The sequence below is a fragment of the Lupinus angustifolius genome, chromosome LG19 (assembly GCF_001865875.1).
Source record: "Lupinus angustifolius cultivar Tanjil chromosome LG19, LupAngTanjil_v1.0, whole genome shotgun sequence".
Lineage (NCBI taxonomy): Eukaryota > Viridiplantae > Streptophyta > Magnoliopsida > Fabales > Fabaceae > Lupinus > Lupinus angustifolius.
In genome coordinates, this window is record NC_032027.1 from 14,467,068 (window position 1) to 14,490,546 (window position 23,479).

Genomic DNA, 23,479 nt, shown 5'->3' on the forward strand with positions numbered 1-23,479 from the left:
GGTCACCATCTCCCGAAATATTTCTTTTGAAAAACTTTGTCTCATCTTATTAGCAACTCTACCTCTAATAACTTTCCAAATGAGACAACATACATTTGACGAAACACACTTAATCCAACTCAAGTAAAGAATATTACCTGTGATTCAGGGAACATGCTTCACTTGAGCAAGATAAGCAGTTCTCACAATATAACAACCAAATTTATTAAGATTCTACTTCCATTTGTCACTGATTCTACCTTTACAGGAATGTTGTTGAATAAGATCATATAGTCTATTAATCGACTCTTTCTCCCAATCAAGTAGAGATCTCCTTCACTAAATATTCGAGATCTGATTCACGTTAGATGACATATCACAATCATCCACATAGAAGCCAAATAGACATACCACAATCCTTACATTAATCTAATCTAATAATAACAACATAAAATAAGATTTTTGTCATCAAATATTATCGAATTAAGAAGCCAAATAGACCATACAATTACTATCAAATTATAAGTCATGTGTAAAACTGATGAGAGTATAAGTTATGGAAAGATTCAACCTTAATAGGATAAACTTTCAACCATTGAAAAATCCTTGTCCAAAAAGTATACTAGTTACAGGACAAGAAATTAATATATGTAAAACTGATTCTTCAATCTCTAAGACAAAGTGAGGCATACCCCATCAATCAACTAGGATGGGAGAAAAAAGCATTAAGCATTTCACCTATATATACTGTTGTTTTATCTACCCATTCATTCATGAAATGACTTCATTTTGTAAGGAGGGGTGAGAATAGATTTCACTAAAGTTTATGGATTTGACAAGACAAAAGCCAATAAACTTAGGTTGAGCAAAATGCAAGTTGTCTCCATTATGAAGGAGATATGTGGCTCGGAGCTGTTGAGGCCAAAACGTCATATCTTCTACATAGAAGATAAGCATACTAAGATGATAAATATCTTATGCTAATTATAACATGCATTTGACATTAACATGCACAAGATTGACCTATTAAATTATTGAAAATTTAAGTGTAAGTTTCTTATGTATTGGTGATGAGGGATTATTAGTTGCCTAATTCGTACAAGAATTTTGATTTTACTATATAAATTGCTCTTTGATTATATGTGTTCTCCTCTAGGGTTTTGATCAAGGTTGTTTGTTTATTGTAAATGCAGTTGTAATAATATTTCAAAAATTATAAAAAAATTCCTTAATAAAATTTTACTTATAAAAAATACAAAGATTATAAAAATTATTAATTATGTTGTGATCTTAATTGCAATATTTTTATAAGTATCAACTATACAGTTACAGTGCAACTATCAACTATACAGTTTTTATAACTTTATGGATATCAGTGACTGTTAAAAAAAATTTATTGATAATCTGTTTTTTCATGGTTACACAAGCAAAATTACACAATATATTAATCAAAACTATATGACAGAAACATAAAGTTAAGGAAGAATAAACACTACAGGCTCTTAGTTGTTATAAAATAAATTTTTTACTAATACTAGGTTTAGGTTATCTCCAACATTTACATCCTTATTCATGTTGTCAATGAGCTCAACCATATTTTTGTTAAATATAAACATTAAAAACAAATATAGCTGTATAATTATTATATACTTGTTTGTTGTCTCGAAACTCATTATTATATTTATTTAAACTGATCGAGGAATATATAAATATAAAGATAGTAACATACTTGCACAAATAGGGAAGCATGCACATGCAAAGTGATTAAATGCCAACCTCGTTTTGCTGGACTTTGTTATCTAAACACCAGAAACTACCATTCATACCAAATAGATATATCACCAAATAATAATCATAAAACAATGGAATTACAATGCAAGAACTAGTATAAGAAAGAAAAAAATAAAAGTAATCATTCAAAACAATGAACACAAGTTGGTGGATAATAATAAAAGAAGAAAAAGAAAACAGAAAGCTGAGGAACCAAAGCATGCATTTCCTTTCCCCTCATCTCACAAATCCCTAGAGATAACTGATATGAAAAGTCAAGCTTTATTTTATGGTATGTATATATAATATAATATAACTTTTGAAGCCCTATATATTCTTTTGTCTTCTTCTTTCATAAAAAATTTCTCTCTCAAGTCTCAAGAAGCAAATCTCCAAACCCATTCTTCCTTTATGGAAATAAACCCCACATGACAATACTTTTTCTACCACTTGAAATGAAAAGATGAAAGAGCTATAGTCCCATCCCTTTTTATCATCAATCTACTCACTAAGCTTTTTTTTAGGCATGTTTCTATAGTGAAATGTACTTGTTTTAATTAACTGTTGCAACCTTCTGTTCCTCAGCTTTCTGTCCCATCCACTAATATTCCCAAATGGAATGTGAAACTCCTTTGTTTTTGTTTCAAATCAAGCAGAACTCACTCCTTTGTTCACTCTTAATAATTTATCTCCCTCACTTTTCTGGTAAATACCAAGATAAAAAATAAAAATGAACAAATCACAACAAACAAATCTTTTCAATAAATATATGATCCAGAATGCATCCTCATGGTTAATTTAAAATCAATAATAAAAATGCATTATGAACCATGTATTTATTATAATTCATGATCAAGAAATAATAGTTTCTCTCCCACTTGGCATACATCCAACCAAACCATGTCATGAGAATTAGCATAGCATGATCTTGAATAATATTGCACCAAGCACCACCAAATAAAAGTTGAATGAAGATTACTATAAAGGGTCTTTGTGAGGGTCTTAAATTTTTCAAAGACTTGTTATAACCCTCTCTTACTATTGGGTTCTTCAAATGAGTTGTTGTGGTTGTTGGTTCCTGCTCCTAACCAATCAAAGAGATGGAATGGATCTAAGGCCTTAGATTCCTTCTGATCATGAAAACCTTGAGTAAACAATAGGTTTAGTGGATCAGTTTCTATTTCACCCAACTCTGCAAAGAAGTCCTCATGAGATTGATTATTATTATTATGGCTAGTAATATTTTCCAACATGCATGGCTTGTAAGAGATTCCATCACTTAATTCTCCATCATCCATCTCAAGTTGTTTCTCTATGTCTTTCATTTCTATCTCTTCCTTCACAGACACATTCCCTTCACTATTGTTGCTCTCTTGTTTCTCTTCTTTTGGCTTTGTTATTGTTATGGCTTTGTGAGAAGTTTCTGAATTCTTTGAAGTTGAAGCATTGTTGGTGTTCTTGGATGGTTGTGATCTTGATGAACCAGCTAAAGCATTTCTTTGAGTTGGCCATGGATGATTGTGCTCTGAAGTGTAAGTAATAACTAACATGTTTGGGTCTGTTCTACTCCTTTCAACTTGTTTCCTTGCAGAACAACCCTTTGAGCTACTGCATCTATAATAGCCCCTGATTGTATAGCAAAAGTGAGGGATAAGAATCACTCTAAATGATAATGGCAAAGAATATCAACACCTTCAATTGCATAATTTACTAAAATTAATTTCTATATAACTTGATCACCATGAAATTCTTCAATTAAAACAAATAGAAAAAGAAAGAATGGTAAAACTTTTAGCTAATATTTTAAATTGTACTCCATAAACTCATTGTGTTCACGATATTGTGATTTTGGAGTATCTGCAACGACATTATGACCAAATCAACTATATTTTCCCACAATTTTTTGCAATTATGGTAACGTAGCATAATCCCAATCCCAAATTAGAATCTTGCTTTTAGCCTAATTGTTTTCTGAAGTATTTGACTGGGTATTTCACTGACATAGCCTTATGATTAATGGCAGAGGGTGATGATTTAGTAAAAGTGTAAAACTAAGCCAAAATGGCAACTCCACAAATGAACCCTAACCTCATAGTCATAGGTATAAATAATCACGTTTTCATCACTAACACTTATCACTTTTACTTGTGTGACAATTAATGATGTGTATGCAAAGTTGCAAACAATCAGTTAATTTAATAATAATCAAATTGTGAAACTGAAAAACTATATACAAATAAATGAGGTCAAGTGTATAAATGTTTAATCCTTCAAGTATGACGTATGAATATTCAATGGTCAAGAAACAGTGAGGAAACACAGTAGTACACTACAAGTTATTGAATATAGTTAAAAGTCAGCAAGGAAGTTATTACAATATATATTATTTTGCAGTGTTACCAATAACTTTATATTCTTAAAAAATATATTATCTCTTACCGAGAATAATAATGTACCTAAAGTATAAACTAACTAACTTACCTTGGATAAGGTGAACCTTTGATGGGTTTCTGACCATATTTTCTCCAAGCCCACAAATCTGAAGGCACCACTTCTCCAGTTTGTCTGCTATTTGCAGCTGCTGGTGCAGGAATACAAACCACCTTTTTTGCCTGATTCTTCCTGCCATTATACCAAAGCTACTTAAATCAACTTAATTTACAATTAGTTTTAACCAGACAAGGCATGATACAAGAAAAAATCTGTTAAAGATTACACTAAGATACTAGTTAAGGAATACAAAAATATGATTGTTTTCAAAAGGAGTGGAATATTATCCATTATCAGTGTAAAGATTTATAAAAAAGTTGTTGCGTTATCTATTATTCATTTGTATTACTTTTATTTTGAAGAGTCGATGATCATTAAATATGAACGGTGGATAATACAGTGACAATGTATAAAACTTTTATACTGTCAATGTATACATTTTTTTCTCTTTCAAAAACTCAGTCCAACAGTTTTTTATATGATCAGTTTATCAATTGCTTTTAATTTCCCAATGCAAAATTACCCTTTTTTTCTTTTTTAAACCAATGTTCAAAATAAGGATATGATAAAGATTGAAGAGATACAGAATGTTTAATAATAACTACTAAATCAGGCTCTTTAGTAATTAACCTATTTGATTGATTTTCATTGAAATAGTGACATTTTTCGGCTATGCACATGAACATGGGTTAATTTCTGTATGATGAGAGACGAATATGACTTTTCATGTGTATATCATATATGGAAGAAAAGTAGTTTATGATAAACTGCTTGAAAGTGAAAGCTAATTCTGTGACTATGATTGTGTGTAGTGAGACACTAACAACTAAGTCTATATAGTTTTTAGGTTGTTGATTAAAGCCTATGAAAAGCCTCAATGAAACAATGTTTAACCTAATAAGTCAAAGGTATTATTACATATTTGGAAATTTAAAGCATAAGAAAATAAAACAAGTACCTAACTCATGCCAAACCCTACTTTTTCTACAGTTTCCACCTCACAAAATTTCAAGTCCCCAAAAAACGTATGACAGTTTATGAGATTCATTTCCTTATTCCTTTTACAAAATTTATGATGAACCACCATGAAATTAATATCAAGAAGCATAACTTTTATTCGCTGCACCTGGCTATGTATTAATTAAATTAATAATATACATATACTTATCTCTTACCTTCTCTTAAGACCCGGATTCCGTGGAGATGAGATCTGAACTCCTGTGTTGCCAACAAGGAAATCATTTGTTGCATTAATCATGTTGCCTGAAACTACAGCAGAAGGTTGAATTGTTCTTGGAGAAGCTCCCATAACAGGAGAAGTAGAATTGTATTTTGTAGCATTGGGAGAGATCTGAATCATGTTTGAGAATATGTTCTTAGTATTATGACTTGATGAACTCATGATGCTGTTATCTTCAAGAATCTTGTGTCCAAAAACAGTAGTAGCAGTAGAAGTATTAGTATTTGAACCAAAACAAGGTGCTGCATCTTCCAAAGCCCCACAAGAAGTTCTTATAATTTCAGCAGAAGATGTTGTCGTTGTTGTTATGGTGTTGTTGAAGTAGGGTGAAGAATTATTCCCTGAACTAGGCATAATATCAAGGTCATATAAGATAGGATCTCTCATGTTTGAGAATGGATCACCAAAGTTAGTGCCTCCTTCCATAAAAGAAGAGAAATAATTAATAGGGTCAGAAAAAAAGTTTTGCTGCCAATAATGATGATGAGAAAAGTGATTATTTGTTGCAGCTTGTGATGATGAAGAAGTTGTGGTGCTGCTTTCCATGTTGCTATATGCTCCACCACTACTAGCACGAACTATATCAGTTAAATCACCTTGATAACTCTCCATGATTTGAACAAAGATGCTGCACATGCTTTTCTTTTCCCTTATAAGTAGTAGTAAGAAGAAGAAGAAGGGTGTATCATGTTTTGCAGCATAGATATATAGATATATATATATAGATAGATATATATATCTTGCTCTCTAATTTGAAAGACAAAGAATGAAAGACGTGGAATACATGCAATTTCTCTTCTAGGAATGAACTTTGTTGATTATAGAATATAAAATTTCTTGTGTGGAGATGGGTTTTATTTTTTGTTCTGATAAGAAGCAAGAAAAAGCAAATTAAGGAACATGTTGATATTGATTGTTTGTTCCTTCTAAATAACAAACAAAAGAGAAAATAATGGGTTTAGATAGAGAGGCTGACTTTTCACACAAAAAAGCTTCATTCCATACGCAACATGAAGAGAGAGGAATGAAGAAAGAAGGGATGAAAGTGGCCAAAAGAGAGAATAAGGTATGAAATTAACAAGATACAATGGTTGAGTTTTTCTCTATTATGTTTTGTTGAAGAAAGAGTATTCGCTCTCTCCAATAATGTCACAAATTATCTCTTATTATAATTATATTATGTCAATTAAAAAGTTAAAAAAAATTTGTTTTATTGTCATTAGTGTGTGAGGAAATTTAGAACATCATTTAGTATATCAAATTTTTGTTTGTGTTGTTTTGTTTACCCTCACATAATTGTGATCCTAATATTTTAATTAGGGATGATAATTAAAACCAAATTTATAGATACTTGCTTGAACCCAACTCGAATTTAACGATAAAAACTCAATAAGATTAGATTTGGGTTCGGGTTTTACCTAAGTTCAAATTTTGGATTTTATACAATTAATACCTACCCTAAACCCGATTAATATATATAAAATTACGTATAAATACATATATAAATTTAATATATATATATATAAATCAACCCGCTTAATTTGAGTTAGAGTTTTGGATTTAGATAAATTTGAGGTTGGCTAAGCACATGTACGCTCACCATCACCCCCAATATCCTTCATATTTTGAATTATACATAATAATTAAATGAAATCATTTTTCACTTTAGAATTTAGAATTTCAACACAAGGTGAGAGATGACAATGTAACGGAATAAATAAGGATATTTGTCCTAAGCTATATCTCAAATTATGTTTTACACTAATGAAAGAAAAAGTAATAATTATTTAATTTATATGACATTTTCATTGTTTTATGACAATATTTGAAACATACTTTAAGACAATATATTATGTTTCCCTATAATATCAAAATCCACTTTTGCTGCTACAAACTATCTTGAAATGAATTTAGTACTTTTTAGGTGTATACACCATTATAGTACTATAAGTTGATAATCAAAAACAAATAATTTTATGCCATGAATATATTTTGTCTTCTCAACAAAATATTTTATATAGAAGAATTGAACTTCTAATGACACCTTATTGTTGGTGAGTTGAATTTTTAGAGTACACAAAATAATATTCTATTTATTTGATTAATGCAATAGATTGTGAAATCATTCATGAATATTGAATATGGACTATAACAACAATGGAATTATATATCATGGGTGATCAAAGTTTTTTCAATCAAATATTTAACACAACTATATTTTCTTAAATTCAAACTCTAGACTTGTTAAAATAGCATGGTTACAATATTAATTAATTATGCCGCTGAATTGAGTATAGTCTTTTTTTTATCAGAAAAATAGTTTAGTAAAGGGTGGGTACCAACGGAACACCTCAATTACAAGAGATACGTGTCTAATATACCACAGTAAGCTATATATACAAAAGATTTGAGTATAGCCTTATGCGGATTTTGCTAGGGTATATATATGATGTCCTACAAATTATACTAATATATATACCACCAGATATGATTGTTCAGAAAAATTATTGACATTTTAATTTAAAAATATTTTTCCAATTAATCATAGGTTGATGATACATACAGTAATATAAATTGTGGAACAACGAATGTGCTTTTATTTTACTTATAAAATAAAGCTTCAGTTTTCCCATTTTATCTCAAATATTTTTTGGCACTACCAATTATTAAGAGTAACATTTTATTCTTGGTTCGTTCCAATAACTAACTATTACTTGTAGAAATCAAATTCTTAATATTTTTAGTTATTATTAAAATCTAGAAGAGTTTTCCCCTAATAGATCAACGAGATGGCGAGGTGGTTTGCTTGGAGATTTATAAAGTGTGCCTAGTGTTCTGTTGATAATTTGTTATTGTTATTACTATCTGTGTGGCAAGTTAAAAAAACAAAGTTGATGGTAGAATGGTCATTTCATTATACAAGACAAGTGACAGGTAAACAAAAGAGGCGGCAAGTAGCCGCATTTTTCGGAGAAACGTTTCGAGCCTTCCAATCTCACTCTCCCGTTTCTTTGCATAAACAAAGAAATAATGTTTTGATTAGCATGGAACCTTTCTATATGTCTAGGGCTTCTTCAAAACAATCACATTTGATACCGTTAAACAAATAATTAATCAAAACTTGTTTGAGAAGAAGAAAAAAAACACCATTGGCATGGCAACACTTTTTTTAACTAAATATTTTTGGATTATGTTTTAATTAGTTTTAAACTTTTAATTAACATTCACCCTTTATCATTTTTGTTATCATTTTCACCAAAATAATATTGTTACCATTATTATCGATCTATCATAAGAGTTGTCATTCTTTTCACCGTCCTCCATCCATCATTAGTAAATGATGATGTTAAGTACTAACATTTGATTTCATTTTCATTTATACCAAATGAGATCAATGTCACTTTTCATCATCTTCTCACGTCATAACTTAAAAATAATGATTGGTTAAATTAGAAATGATCAAACCTCAAAGCATAATTATGATGAGGTTGTGGGATGTAATTAACTAGGAACTAATATAGTTTGTCGGAATAATAAACAACAATATTACAAAATGACAAAAGCCTAATCCAAGTTATATAAATATAAATTAAGCTTAGTATCTTGGTGTAAAGGGTCATATCAACATCTATGCCGTTTGTTTTGTCCCAAAAGTTAAATCTCGGTGATGCGTGTGGTGTTGAGAACCCATTCAAAGATGTTGCTCGAAGAATATTCATTTTGTGTTTATAAAATGATGATAAAAGCATGATAAGGCACTTTTGAAGGCTCTAATAAATTTTTTACTTTGGACAAAATTGTTTTCTAAACGTTTTCTTCCACAGGATGTGGGCATGTGGGGACAAAGGGGTGCCTTAATTTTTTTTGTTTAAAATTTGAAGGGTTCAAGTTTTCAATAGGCCAATGATCATAGAGAGAATTCACCTATCTCTTAAGTTTGATGAGAGATATTGAGATACTATTATCCATAAAAAAAATGTATGCACTAATAATGTAAGTTTTTTTATACATTGTCACTTTATCATCTCCTATTCATTTAGTTATTATTCACTCTTCAAAAATTTATACAAATGAATAATGTAATAATTGTATATAAATATTTACACTAAGAGTGCATATATCAATGTTATATTAGACTCAGGTTCTTTGTTATTATGTGCATCAGATATAACCACTAAGTAGAAACATCTTATGAGCGCTTGGGTCTATAGGTGTGGTAGGAGTTATTATATTTATTCTCTAATAATATATTGGTTATCGCTCAGCACTCTTGGAGATGTAGGCGTGGCCGAAACCACATTACCAAATTATTTTGTTTATTCTCTTCTATTTATTCTATGACTTTATTTGATTGTTTGTGGTCAACGCTGCGTGACGGTCACTTCCGCTGCACCAACAATTTCCTCTCTCTATTCTCACGGGTCTCTTGTCCCTATGAGTTTTTATTTACCTAAAAAAAAAACCATATCAGTCAATATGAGAGCTTAAAAATCATGGACTATCATGAACAAAGTTTTACCATAAAAAAAGAAGAGAACAACAAATTTGCTTATCTATACTATATATCTATACTATATATAAAGCCAAAACTTGAAATAACTTCCTTCATGGTGTAATTTTCATTTCCTATATTGCCCTTAACATTATTTAATTTTTACAAAAAAATTATAAATAATAAACAACTACCACCAATACATTAATTAACCACATATCTCACCTTAAATTAAATATTATCATAAACAAAAAATATATAATATATAAAAATTGAATATATTGTATCACACAATATTCGCTGGCAGGCACGAAGTGCCTGTACACACTAATAATAATAAAGATATAGAGTATTTCCTCTCATAAATAATCTCTCAAATGGAAAAAAGAACTCTTACCAAAATAAATTTTCTCAATGTTCACAAGGGCTGGAAATAATCTCTCAAATCTCACTATTTTTAAGAAAAAACACTCTAGTATCAATATCTCTCATATTTTATTATAATACTTAGTTACAGAATTTTAAAGATGCCCGTTATTCATATGCACGTTATGTACACTATTCATACAAACTTAAATGACATTATAACTAAGGCAGAATAAAATAATGAACTTTAACCCTGAGCACTCAAAGGCTCAAACTAGTACCGCTGAATTAATTAAAATCTTAAACCATGCATCTTACCCATTCACTAAGATATAAAGCATTCATTTCAACATGACACAAAATATTTATTGAAGCTGGCCAATTGTTGCAAAGAACCAATTTTATAGGATACATGAAACCAGGGAGCAATGATATTTATATAGTGGTGCATCCCACAAAACAAGAACTAGCTAACATAATTAGTGGTATCTTGTTAAATCATTATTATGGATTAGAGTTTCAACAAACACTTGCCTCACGTTCTTGCATGACAGGCCAATCACATATCTCACAAAGGAACAAAATTGAATTGGGATCCTTTCCCTATTTATCTTCCCACTAAGAATCATAATCTGTATCCTACCATGTGAAGCAGGCCTCTAATTTAATCATACATTTAAATAAAAAACTATATCATAAAAATTCATGGACAAACAATATATCTAACCGGCAAGGTGTTGGTCTATAGCTGTAAGGTTCTGCTAGATTTTCGGGATGACTAAAATGTTAAAAGATCGATTCTTGGGAATGACACTTGTTGGGAATAGTCATGAACCCTGAAAGAGATTAGTTCTTTAACCATAAGTAAGAAGATATCATTAGTACAAACAAAATAATATAACTAAACAATGACCCATAGGGCACTTAAGATACCAACCCTTCACACTCGCTGATCAATGACACCTCCCAATTAAATTAATGAAATGTTTAAGACCCAAATGCACTAAAATAATTTATTTGGGGATGGTTGTGACAACATTGTTCATGGGCACGCTGGACACTTACAAAAGATTCATATTCTTTCTAGCATTAGAAGAGTTCAGTAGTTGAATATGAATAAAAATGATATTTTGTTAATTTTAAAAATTATTTTAATGAAAAATAATTTAAAATCATACTTGTTAAAAGTTTAATTATGTGAGGTAATAGAATTTTCATTTATTATTAGGCTCTCATGTATCAGATAATTTAGTTTCTTTACAAAGGCAGTGCAGGGTGGAGAAGTCACTCCCATACATATATTGGTGAATATCTTTTATCCCAAAAAGTATATGATTACATGTGTCATTGCTTGTGTTTGGTCAGAAAAATATTTAATTATTAAATTTTTAACTTAAATATATTTTTTCAATGCTCCCATGAATATCATACCCATGGAGGGCTAAGTTCATGCATTCCACTTGTTAGGGGTTTTGAAGTTGTGATTAGCACATTCTAGTGAACCCTTAAACTATATGTTAAAGTACATTGTTTAGTTTGAACATCTATCAACACACCCATCAATTATAATTGAAAATAATCCTTCTCAGCATTATCCTTAAGTAACTCAATTATTTTTCATCTTGTTTATTAATATCAAGAATGTTTCCACATGAAGATTAAACCATTTTGAGGCATAATATAAAAATAAATATAGTAGATTTTACCTTTAATAATAAAGTTTTTTCAATATATATAAAGGAGTGATCTGTTTTTACCCAAATTAAGTTACACTAATTACATTTAATTTTATTTATTTATTTTTTAAAATCTAACGAATGAATTGGTGAGTGAAATAAGTGATGAGAGAGAAAAAGTTACACAATTACCATAATGGGCCACTTGAAGAACGTTTTTTTTGTAAAATCCATGCCACATATAAAATGGTCAAAGCTTGAGGAGTCATGAGTGTATTGAGGTCTCATATGGGATAGGCAGCTATTAAATATAATTCTTATAGGGCATGCACATTTAATAGCCCTTGAGCTAAATTTTCAAATAAAGTTCAACCAAATTATTCTAATACACAAGCAAAAATAATTCTAAGTATCTCACTTGAAGCAAAAATAATTTGCACTTTTTATGTGGATTTTTTTGTATATTTGTAGATAGTTCAAGATATAGATTATAGCTAGGGCCATGTTTGGTTAATCCTAATTTGTACTTTAGAATTAGTCAGCTGCATTTTTAATACTAAGAAACATAGCATTAGGAAGAAGACAAAGTAATTATATCTCTTAGGGTGGGGTTCAATTGCACCCTACAAGTCTACAACCAAGCCACCAACAACTTTGAATAGTACTACTAAAATTATTACATTATCAATGGTCTCAATCATAACATCATCATTAATTTGGAATACACTTATTTAATTTTAAGTTATTAATACATTATCAATTGTGAGAATTTGAATTTTTGTGTATTAACCAAAGATATCTCTTATCTTTTAAGTAAAGAATTTATCATTTTCGAAGTGTGGGAATTTGATTGAGAATATTAATCATTAACCATTAAATCAACATTTTGTGAGAATTTGATTGAGAATATTAATATTAGACTATAATAATTTCTCGAAAGACTTTTAAGCGTAGAGTTTTATATAGGCAATGGAACATCACCACCCACACGTACGTTAATTTCAGCATTAGAAAAATTAACAAGTGTATATAGTACGGTATAGCATAGTTGTACATATCTATAATAATACTTGTGATCACAATTATGTATACATATTTTTATTGTAGAGATATTGCAACCATATTTTTTGTGGAGATATTTCATCATCCAATAGTCACATTCCACAAACTCAGGCTAATTTAAGTCGAGTGGTAAAGTTTTTAAAGGTAAACTCATCTAGACTCTTCCTTTTTATTATTCACAAAACTTGAATTTGATATTTTATACAGAGGAATCTGATGACAACCTTTAGGGGTGTCTTTGTTTTAGGATCGTTTTTAGCTTGAATTTATAAGTTTTAGAAACTGTAATTCGGTTTTGTTCTCAATAGGGATTTTTGGCCAATTTGTGTTTGATTTGTTTGCAGTAAATAGGTTAGGGTTAAGGGGAATTGAGGAAATATGGTCAGGGTCTCGGTTTGGGGTATGTGTTTAGGGTTTTTGGGTGTTGTATGGTGGAAAGGCCTTAGCTTGGTAGGGTAATATAGGGTTTGGGATGTTTGGGTGTAAAGGTATTGACTTTATGTGTGTAGAGTAGGATCAGTGATTTTTTAGTTTGGGGAATGTGTATAGGGTTGGTTTAAGGTTGGGATATATAGTTTAGGGCTTGGTTTGACTCGGTTTGGATGTATAGTTTGAAGGTTGATCTCAATTGGAAGTTTATGGGAAGATTGTGTATGATGATGATGATGAAGAAGGTGGAATAGATATGGGAGGGGAAAATGCCACAAGCAAGACATGTTTGGTAAGTTAGAGTAGTCTGTCACAAGCAAGGATGATTGATAAGAACAAAGGAGTTGGCCATGACCAAGATAGGGTTTAGGAGAATTCTCAACTAAACAAAAACACAAGGTTTTACTCAAATTAAACTTGTTTTTCATTAATGAATAATGGCAAACATAAATAGCAAATTTGGTTGCCTTTGGGCTACCAAGGAAAAGACTAAGTCTAAAATCCTAAATTACAATTAAATTTGAAAAAGAAATCCTAAATACTCATGTAACTTAATTTTGGTTGGGATTTGGGTTGTTGGCTGATTTCACTTGCTTTTAGCCTTGACTTGAACTTGGACTTCAAAACTTCACTTGTTCAAATTAGCCTTGACTTGTGTTGAGGTGATTCAACCATGTGGTCAAATAAATTCATATTTGAATTTGTCAAAAAAATTGAGTTTTTTTGTGGGACAAAGTTGTTGGCTAAATTGGTGATCATATCCCTTCCATGCTATCTTTGATTTGAATTGCCTTGAGTTGAAATTGACCACCTTATCAATTAAATGTTGCTAGAAGTCCACCCTAGCTTCATTCTTATCTTCTCCTTGATTTGTGCCTTGCCTTATCTTGAAGATTTAACAATGTGTTGATTTGAATCCAAACTGATTTGGCAAGGAAAACTAATAAATCTTCATCATTATCTTCAAGGAAAATAGAAATGAAACTCCCTAAATCAAGTCGGTTGATCCTCCTAGTTTGTAGTTGTGTTGTCTCCATGCCACCTCTTGTGTGAATGTCCAATTCCTTACATTTCCTTACATCTTCTAATCTTCATGTCATCTTGTCTTTAAACATGTCATGTCTAAACAAAATACTTGTCCACTATTAGACCATGTTACAAGAAGTTAGTAATTAAATTCACAACCCTCATAATACATGAATTTAATTGAAACTAAATAAAATACTTTAACAAATAATTAAATTCCTAGGACTAAAAATAAATTATAAGACTGCCCATGAGAATTAAATTCTCATTTATTAAACTTAAACAAATATATTAACTAAAAAACTATCATAATTTTCTTTCAAGAATATGGACTCCAAATAGCTTTCTTACTTATAAGCTTATCCTCCACAAATCATAGATTACCTTTATTGGTTTACATTAGAATCAAAGTACTTACCTTACGATGAAAGTCTATCCATATTTTGCTTTATGATACTTTTTGCTTGAATGCATTTGTGGTCCTACAAGTTTTTCATGTGTGAAATCCATCCTCTCCTTTTTTGGGCAATTTTGGTTATATAAAGTTTTTAATTATGTAACTATAACTCACTTGTTATGTCCAAAAGCTAATATAAATTAGATAATAATAAGAGTTATAAAATGATGAGATGGTGAGAGTGGAAGATTTAAAAAAAATGATAAGAAATATTAAATATTTGAGTCTCACTCAATACGATATTTAGTTACAGAAAAAAAAGAAGGTAAAAATGGTTGTCATGTAAGCTATTCCTATTAGTTTTTGGATGAAATTTGATAATGAGACTAAAGTTGTAAAATTAAAAAAATTGAAGACCAAAATCCTCCAGAAAAACAATCATGGGAAAAACTTTGAAATTAAGGATCCAAATTATATTTAAGCCTATTTTTATGACATCTATTTTTTAATTATTACAATTATAATGTAGTCATATAAGTAGAAGATATTATATTATATTTCCTTCACCCGCATCTAATTTCAGATCATACATGAAAGACTAAAGGGGAAAATAAACCAAGCAAATAAGAAAAGACCCGTTTCTACCGGGAAACGTGGGCATGTTCAAGTTATGAAGCTGGTAAGGCTATTCTTAATTCATATAATACTTATATACTAATTACAAACATTGAGAGTTGAAAATAAATATCATATCCACTTGTGGGTAATCCTTCACTTTTTATTATCTAATCTCTTGATCCATGGTTTTAATATTTTAATATGTATTTCCAATTTCAAAATGATTATGTCCCAATTAATCATTTTTTTAAGTAATATAAAATTATTCTTTTGTGTTTTTAGAATTTTTCTTTTTAATTAAGTGATAGGAATAAAATTAATATCATATCCACTAGTGGTCCTTTCCCATGTGATATAAATGGCTTTAGTTCTAATGGCTGGTTCTAACATTTTGAAGGTGGGAGAAAAAATGGATCTCTAATTTAACTATTATGAAGTTAATATTCTAAAATTAAATATACTAAAAGACATAGTGCTGGTTCTAACACTCCATTTTATTACAACAAATAGGCCTACAATTTAAGTATATGAAGCTAATAGAAAGTTTGATTTATAAATACAAAATGTTATAACAAGGACTATTTTTATACAGTGTCCTTTGTATGATTTGGATGAAAATTGTTGGAACAAAGGGAACAATTTGGTGTAAAATGAAAAAACATGTCCCACATTGGGTAGTGGAAGCATTTAAAAAATGTTTATAAGCATTTATTACATTTATGGGTATGTCCAAAATGATACAAGGATTTTGTGGTGGGAGATGACACACAACCTCTACACACATGCATCGGTCGATTTTGCTATCGATCGATTTGGGTTGGGGCTTGGATTTAGGATAAGGAGAGACTCGGTTACAAGTGCACATGGCCCATAAACCATTCGAAGCAATAAAAATACAAAATAGAAAACTGAAATAATGTATCTTGTGGATAAATGTAGTTGATAGTCCACTTATATATTTTCGACAGTATCACAAAATGTCTTAAAAAACGATATAATCATTACTAAGACCGTAATTGATCTTGGATGTCATAATTAATAATTGTTACAAACCTCTTTCCAACAGAAAAAAATGTTCCACTCATAACATTCATCCTTATTGTGGTAGTAAATGTGTAGTCATTGGTAATTGTGTTACTCTTTATATCTCTCACACCAGTGATGCTATTATTCCACTATCATCCGACATTTGATTATCCTTGCACTTAAGAAATTTCTTCGTTTGATTTTGTGATTAAGGATACGAATAAGAGGACATTTTTTGTGAAACATAGGACGAGAGTGGAGATTTTCTTTACTCAATCAACCAACTCGTGAAAGGATTATTCAAGTCTCCAATAGCCAAATTTTGAATTTATTTGTGAAAGTTTTAATTTGGCTTTGGCTACTCAATTACCATTTGTTTCAATTTTATGTCTGGCACTTACAAGTAAAATTTAATACTTGGGAAATATAAAAATTAGGTATTAAAATGCATATAGTCATTTCTAGTATTGGCCTCTCGAACTGAAATATGATAATTGAGTTTAACAATTTTAAAATATTATTTTATTAAAAAATAAATAAAATCTAGACCATTTAAAAATCATTTGTGCCACGTGCAGCCACATATATCTAGTACTATATTCTCAAATATTTGAGAGGATAACTATTTATGTATATCCTATTATATCTCATCATAATTTTACATTTTATACATGTTTTATTAAATGTTATAACACTCATTTTAGACTATTAAAGGTCTTTTCAAAACATCATATCATCTTTATAAAATATGCAACATCATATTGATACATTTGTCATATAGTAAATCATGTAATTACTTTGCTTCAAATGACACATGATTATAAGTTTTGCGTTTGTTTATTTTAAAACAAAATAGTGTTATAAAAAAGAAACAATTTTGTCTCAATATGACAATCGCAAGCGAAATACAACCTATATATTGTCCACAAGCCTTTCTCAAAATAATACATTTACCATCAATAATAAGGGAGTTCCAAAAAAACATTTTATCCCTTGCATAATCAAAATCCTCATTATTCTTGTTTGAGGATTTTTTGCACTCATAGTTCTCCACTACCATCTTGCACACTTGATAAACTTTATCCCAAATCTCTTCCATGTATAATTTTGGGCTACAATGAGAAACCCAAAGGATACAAGTGCTTAAATCTTAATCTTACCTCGAGTAAGGTTGCCATATCCTATAATGTTTTCTTTGATGAACTCATGTTCCCTTACAAGCACATGGCCCATCAACTTAATCTTACTATTTCCATTATACTCATAACCATTAACCTTACTTCACCATTCAACAAGTACAACCCAAGACAAAAGTCTACATACACTTTTATCTCTTCAAGAAATAGAAGTACATCAAAAACAAAAGAAAAAATAAGTTACATTTTTATTTCTTTATATATATATAATACATAATTTATCTCATTTTAATAGATTATAGTTGAAAGTAAAAGCAACAACTTCTTTTTGATTCTTCTGATACATAATCTATCTTCATTGTTAGACCATACTGCAACTGGGGAGCCTCCAACTACAAGTGAAACACCATGTCTTGAACCAAAAACTTTAAGGCATTAGTTCCATGGGTCTTTTCTTCTTATAAACTCTTTCACTCCTCCCGCATATCCAATGTAGGAGATAAACCCAACATCCATATTCCATCCTCTCAATTATATCTTACAACTTGATTTTATACAGTTAGTACATATAATTATCAATGATTATTAAACAACATGAATGATCAATAGATGATACAGATAAAGTGATAATTTATAAAACTTTTACGATGTGTATGCATACTTAGAATAAATATAAAAAAAAATAAGAATGAAAAGTGAAAGGGGTATAAATGAGAAGGGACAAAGAGAAAAGACCATAGTCTTCTTTTTCTCTTATAAAGAAGAAACGTAGTCACTGCACAGTTCACACACTCAGATCTTCAATTCCATGGAACAGGTGAGTAGTGATATATCCATAACTGCTTTTCTTTTCAATTCACTCATTCTATTTGTTTTTTTTCTTTCTGAATTTTGTTCTTTACTCTGTTCAGTACGAAAAGGTTGAGAAAATCGGTGAAGGAACATACGGTGTCGTTTACAAGGCTCGTGATCGCGTTACGAACGAAACCATCGCTCTCAAGAAAATTCGTCTCGATCAGGAAGATGAAGGTGTTCCTAGCACCGCCATTCGTGAGATTTCGCTTTTGAAAGAAATGCACCATAGGAACATTGTTAGGTATTGCAGTTATAGAATTTGTACATTATTTGATGAAAAATGCAATTGCAGTTGTGAACAGTATTTTAAAAGTGTGTTTGATTCGTGTTGTTCATGATTATGGCTTAATCTTTATGTTTTTGTTAGTGGTAATGTTGTAGATTGTTATTGTAGGCGGTGTTTACAAAATGCATCAACAGTTATATGAATGTTTTCATTTTCAAGTCTTTGTTTAGGTGTCACCAATTTCATATATCTAATGTTTGAATGGTTTTATATCTTTCAGCTGTTATGAGAGCTTTACTTAAGACATGATTGTGGAATGTTATGTTTTTTATGCTAAAAAAAGATAGGATCGTATGTGATCATGAAAATCTTGTTGACTCTGACATTCATTGGGTATTTAAATTCCTTTAAACTATGTTGATTCTCTATGCTGCTATTCTAAATCATATTCTGCCTCTTTAGTCTTTAATCATTTCCTTATCTAGTTGATTGTGGATCCCACAGGTTGCAGGATGTAGTGCACTGTGAAAGGCGATTGTATCTGGTTTTTGAGTATCTGGACTTGGATCTTAAGAAGCATATGGATTCGTCTCCGGAGTTTGTGAAAGATCCACGTCAAGTAAAAGTGAGTCACTTAGCAATACAGATGCTGTACTGTACTGTCATGCAGCTATTATTTTCAGCTTCACTTCTTGCTGACCGAGCGAGCTATCTGAGCGTGAATAGTTTTCCCATTTCCTTCCCTTCCTATTGTTTGTAATTTTGGTCATTTTGGTCATGGTTAAATATTTCACCTTACCTTGCATTATTAATACAAAAGCTATTTTGTTGTGGAATCAAAAAGAGATTTTGGTGAAAAGTGCCCGTTAATTTGGAATTTAAATTATTTAATGATCCTTTCTGCAGATGTTCCTTTATCAAATTCTCTGTGGCATTGCTTACTGTCATTCACATAGAGTTCTTCATCGAGACTTGAAACCACAGAATTTGTTGATAGATCGCCGCACTAATTCACTAAAGCTTGCAGATTTTGGATTGGCTAGGGCATTTGGCATTCCTGTCAGGACATTTACTCATGAGGTTTGTGTGCTACCTTATATTTCAATATAAATTTTGGATCAAAACTTGAAATACATGGCCTTTTTTACACGAAAATGAATATATGTACTTTGCTGTATCCTCTGGAACTCCTAACATGGTTGAAAATTTTACTTCCGTGTAGTTCTAAAGCTTGACTTATAGTCGTTATTTATTGCTCGTAGGTGGTGACGCTGTGGTATAGAGCTCCAGAAATATTGCTTGGATCTCGGAATTATTCCACCCCAGTTGATGTTTGGTCAGTGGGGTGTATATTTGCAGAGATGGTAAACCGACGACCTCTATTCCCTGGTGACTCTGAGATTGATGAAATATTTAAAATATTCAGGTTAATGTCTTTATTTCTCTAAGTTACGTTTCTTGGTAAATCATATTAATATCTCTTGACTTAAATGATTGGTTAAAGAAACTGAATAATATATGATAATGGACAGTTTGTCCTCACAATCTCACATACAAAGACTAATGTATACACGCATACACATTCCTGTTTGTATGTCTAGTTTAAATGGTCTTTGATATGTTGAAATTTTGACGGTCGAAGTTCTTTGCAAGTTAGTTTTCAGTTTTAATGTTTAATTGAATTATTGAGCAAATTGTCTACTTGGATTCTTATTCTTGCTTTTGTGTGTCTGATTTCCCTTCTATTTCTCATTCTGGCCTTAAAATGCTGCCCCTGCCTATAGTGAATGAATAATCTATAGACAAATATAAGGAAACATAAGTATATCATGTCTCACTTGGATATTTAGTTTTCCATGACCTCAAGGGAATATTCTTTAAATTTATGCCATATTATGCCCATTTAAAAGATGCCAAAAATAGGTTATAATTTTTTGCTTCCAAACAAACAAGAATAAATAATCAAAGCTGCATAAATATGCTTATATATTTACATTGTGTTCCTTATATGAAGAATCATGGGTACGCCAAATGAAGAAATATGGCCTGGAGTAACTTCATTGCCTGATTTTAAGTCAACCTTTCCCAAGTGGCCAGCCAAGGTAATCAAATGGCTGTTTGTCTTTAACCAGGATTGATTGTTGGGTTCTTCATTATAGTAATTATTAACCTTATCTTGTATTATGCAGGACCTAGCAACTGTGGTTTCAAATCTTGATCCAGCTGGTCTTCATCTTCTTTCAGTAAGTGCAACATCTCAACGTATTCTTTTTCTTTGCCATCATCCTCTACTAGGCTTGTTAGGAAAGGAACCCAAGAGAACTGAGATGTTAGATGTTAGTCTTTATCACAAGGTTTTGCTTGCATGAACCAATATTTGGCACAATAAGGACTGATTGTAGTTCATCAAAATTTCCTTAGTTATTGCTAGTTGTATAACATTTCACTAGTAATAGGATTCTACTATTGAATTATATGTGTTGGTGCTTACTAAAGTATGTTTTTTGTATTCCAGAGTATGCTATGCTTGGATCCCAGCAAAAGAATTACCGCCAGGAGCGCGGTCGAGCATGAATACTTCAAAGACATTAAATTTGTGCCCTGATTAATGGCAAGAGTGTGCATAGCAATATATGTAGAATTTATGTGTATTGTTTCTGTGAGATATGTGTGCTATATTTTGCCTTATGTTTTTTCGATGACTTCAGGACCCTGTCATATCTTTTTTGTGTCCGTACATTTCTGATTCAGCTTCTTGAGTGCGATCGTGTCTAAGTCTCTGATACAAAAAAACATTGTGCTAAGTTACAGGACCTTATTCTCTCTTATTTTCTAAGTCTCTTATACAATGCTTTGTGCAAATTGATCTGTGATATTACTGAACAAACCGGTGCTACTTAATCATTAGGAAATTTCACAATTTTATTATAACATTACGCAAGATTACATTTATTAATTGAAAGATATCACTATCTTATCAGATGGAACAATTCTAGAAGTTCAGTTCGAATTAGCAAAAACGCAGTTTTCAGTGCACAAAAAAAGAGAAAACGTTTGAAAACTGGTAGAGAATATTGCTCAGTTTCTTAAGAATTTAATTTTGCATTGAAGCTATGGAAGAATTATCATCATAAAGAAAATTGGAGGCTTGTGTAGGAAAGTGGTAGCTTTTGAGTTAAAAGATTATTGAAAGTTGGAAAGTTGAGATGTTAAGAGAGAAATGGCAGTGATAACAGAAAGTTATTAATATCATACTAGTTATCAAACTCTCACGATATTAATAGAATGATATAACAATTCAATAGATGGTTCACTAATTAAATCACATACTGGTGAAATTAGATATACATATATAATATATTAATATTAATGTTTAAAAATCAATAAAAAGACCAATATTTTTTTTTTATTTTCATTAAAAATATAATTTTAAATAAAAATCAACCGATATAACTGGTACTGTTCAATTGAAAATCGGCCGATATAATCAGTTTTGACCGATTTTGATTGGTATGATTGCATGACCAGTATAATTGTTGCATCATATCAGTATTAGGAACGGTTTACCGGTTGAACTAGTCGACATGAACCAATTTATATACAACGAGTAGAACAACAATAATCACATGTCCCAAACAATTATTGTGCTCAAGTAATATAAAAAAAATTATTTTCTATTTTTATGATATTTTCTTTTTGATTATATGACCTTTACTTGAATTGGGATATCATTGATACATAAGTTAAAATAGTATACTATTGTATAACTTTTACACTTTCCCCTAAGTTAAAATGTGAATTAATTTTTCACTTCATTTGTGAACTATTATTTGCTCTTAAATAGACTTTACAATATACCTTGTACTTTTATATTTATAATAATTATATAAGAATGCCTCTAGCTCATTGCAAGAACAATTCTTATAGGTTAAGAATAGCTCCAAGCACAATCATTATACTTAGCTCCCATATTTTCTTAATCATAATATCGAAGTTAATCTTTTTCATTTATGAGACTAATATTACTGCTAAAGTCAAAATTACATCTCTACAAAACATCTTTCATTGTATTACGTTATGATATATAATATATCATATATTATGCTAGTATTATAAAAATCGTTTTTGTGTCGGTCAGTTTCACTAGTAAATCGGTGAACCAGTCCTCATACTGGTATGGTATAATAATTATACCAATCATACAATCGTATTGGTCAAAACTGGCCAAAACTGAAAAAATTGGTCAATTGAACTATGTCGGTCATACGGACCAGTTTTTATTTAAAATTAATTTTTTTAATAAAAAAATATTAGTTTATTATTGGTGTTTTAACATCAATGTTAATATTATATATATATATATATATATATATATATATATATTTAATTTCGTCAGTATAGAGTTTATTTAGTGAACCACCAGTTGAACTGTTATATCACTATATCAGTATTTTAACCGGTTTGATAACTTGTACGATATTAATAACATTGTATTATACTATCTAATTCTGAACAAAACTATTGTACTACAAAAAAATAACGATAAAGATCAATTCAATGTTGTGAAACTCGAGTCGGATCGGAAGAGGTCTCATATTAGGTTTAACCATGTTAAACAGTTAAACATTCCGGTCAGACTAGATGATTTCAAATATATTTATCATTTTTATGTATAAATATATAATTGTATG

The 23,479-nt window shown here is 30.3% G+C and overlaps 2 protein-coding genes across 2 annotated transcripts; one reads left to right on the forward strand and one right to left on the reverse strand.

Annotated features, from left to right (window-relative positions):
• LOC109333821 (probable WRKY transcription factor 35) lies at positions 2,487–6,525 on the reverse strand. The gene is made up of 3 exons (XM_019569398.1): positions 5,415–6,525; positions 4,231–4,371; positions 2,487–3,375 (listed from the first exon to the last, which is right to left on the reverse strand). Exons 1-3 carry the CDS (start codon positions 6,113–6,115, stop codon positions 2,772–2,774), a joined length of 1,446 nt encoding a protein of 481 aa, XP_019424943.1. The 5' UTR covers positions 6,116–6,525; the 3' UTR covers positions 2,487–2,771.
• Positions 18,403–21,663, forward strand: LOC109334861 (cell division control protein 2 homolog). The gene is made up of 8 exons (XM_019570847.1): positions 18,403–18,524; positions 18,619–18,803; positions 19,293–19,413; positions 19,695–19,868; positions 20,051–20,214; positions 20,803–20,890; positions 20,978–21,031; positions 21,304–21,663. Exons 1-8 carry the CDS (start codon positions 18,516–18,518, stop codon positions 21,391–21,393), a joined length of 885 nt encoding a protein of 294 aa, XP_019426392.1. The 5' UTR covers positions 18,403–18,515; the 3' UTR covers positions 21,394–21,663.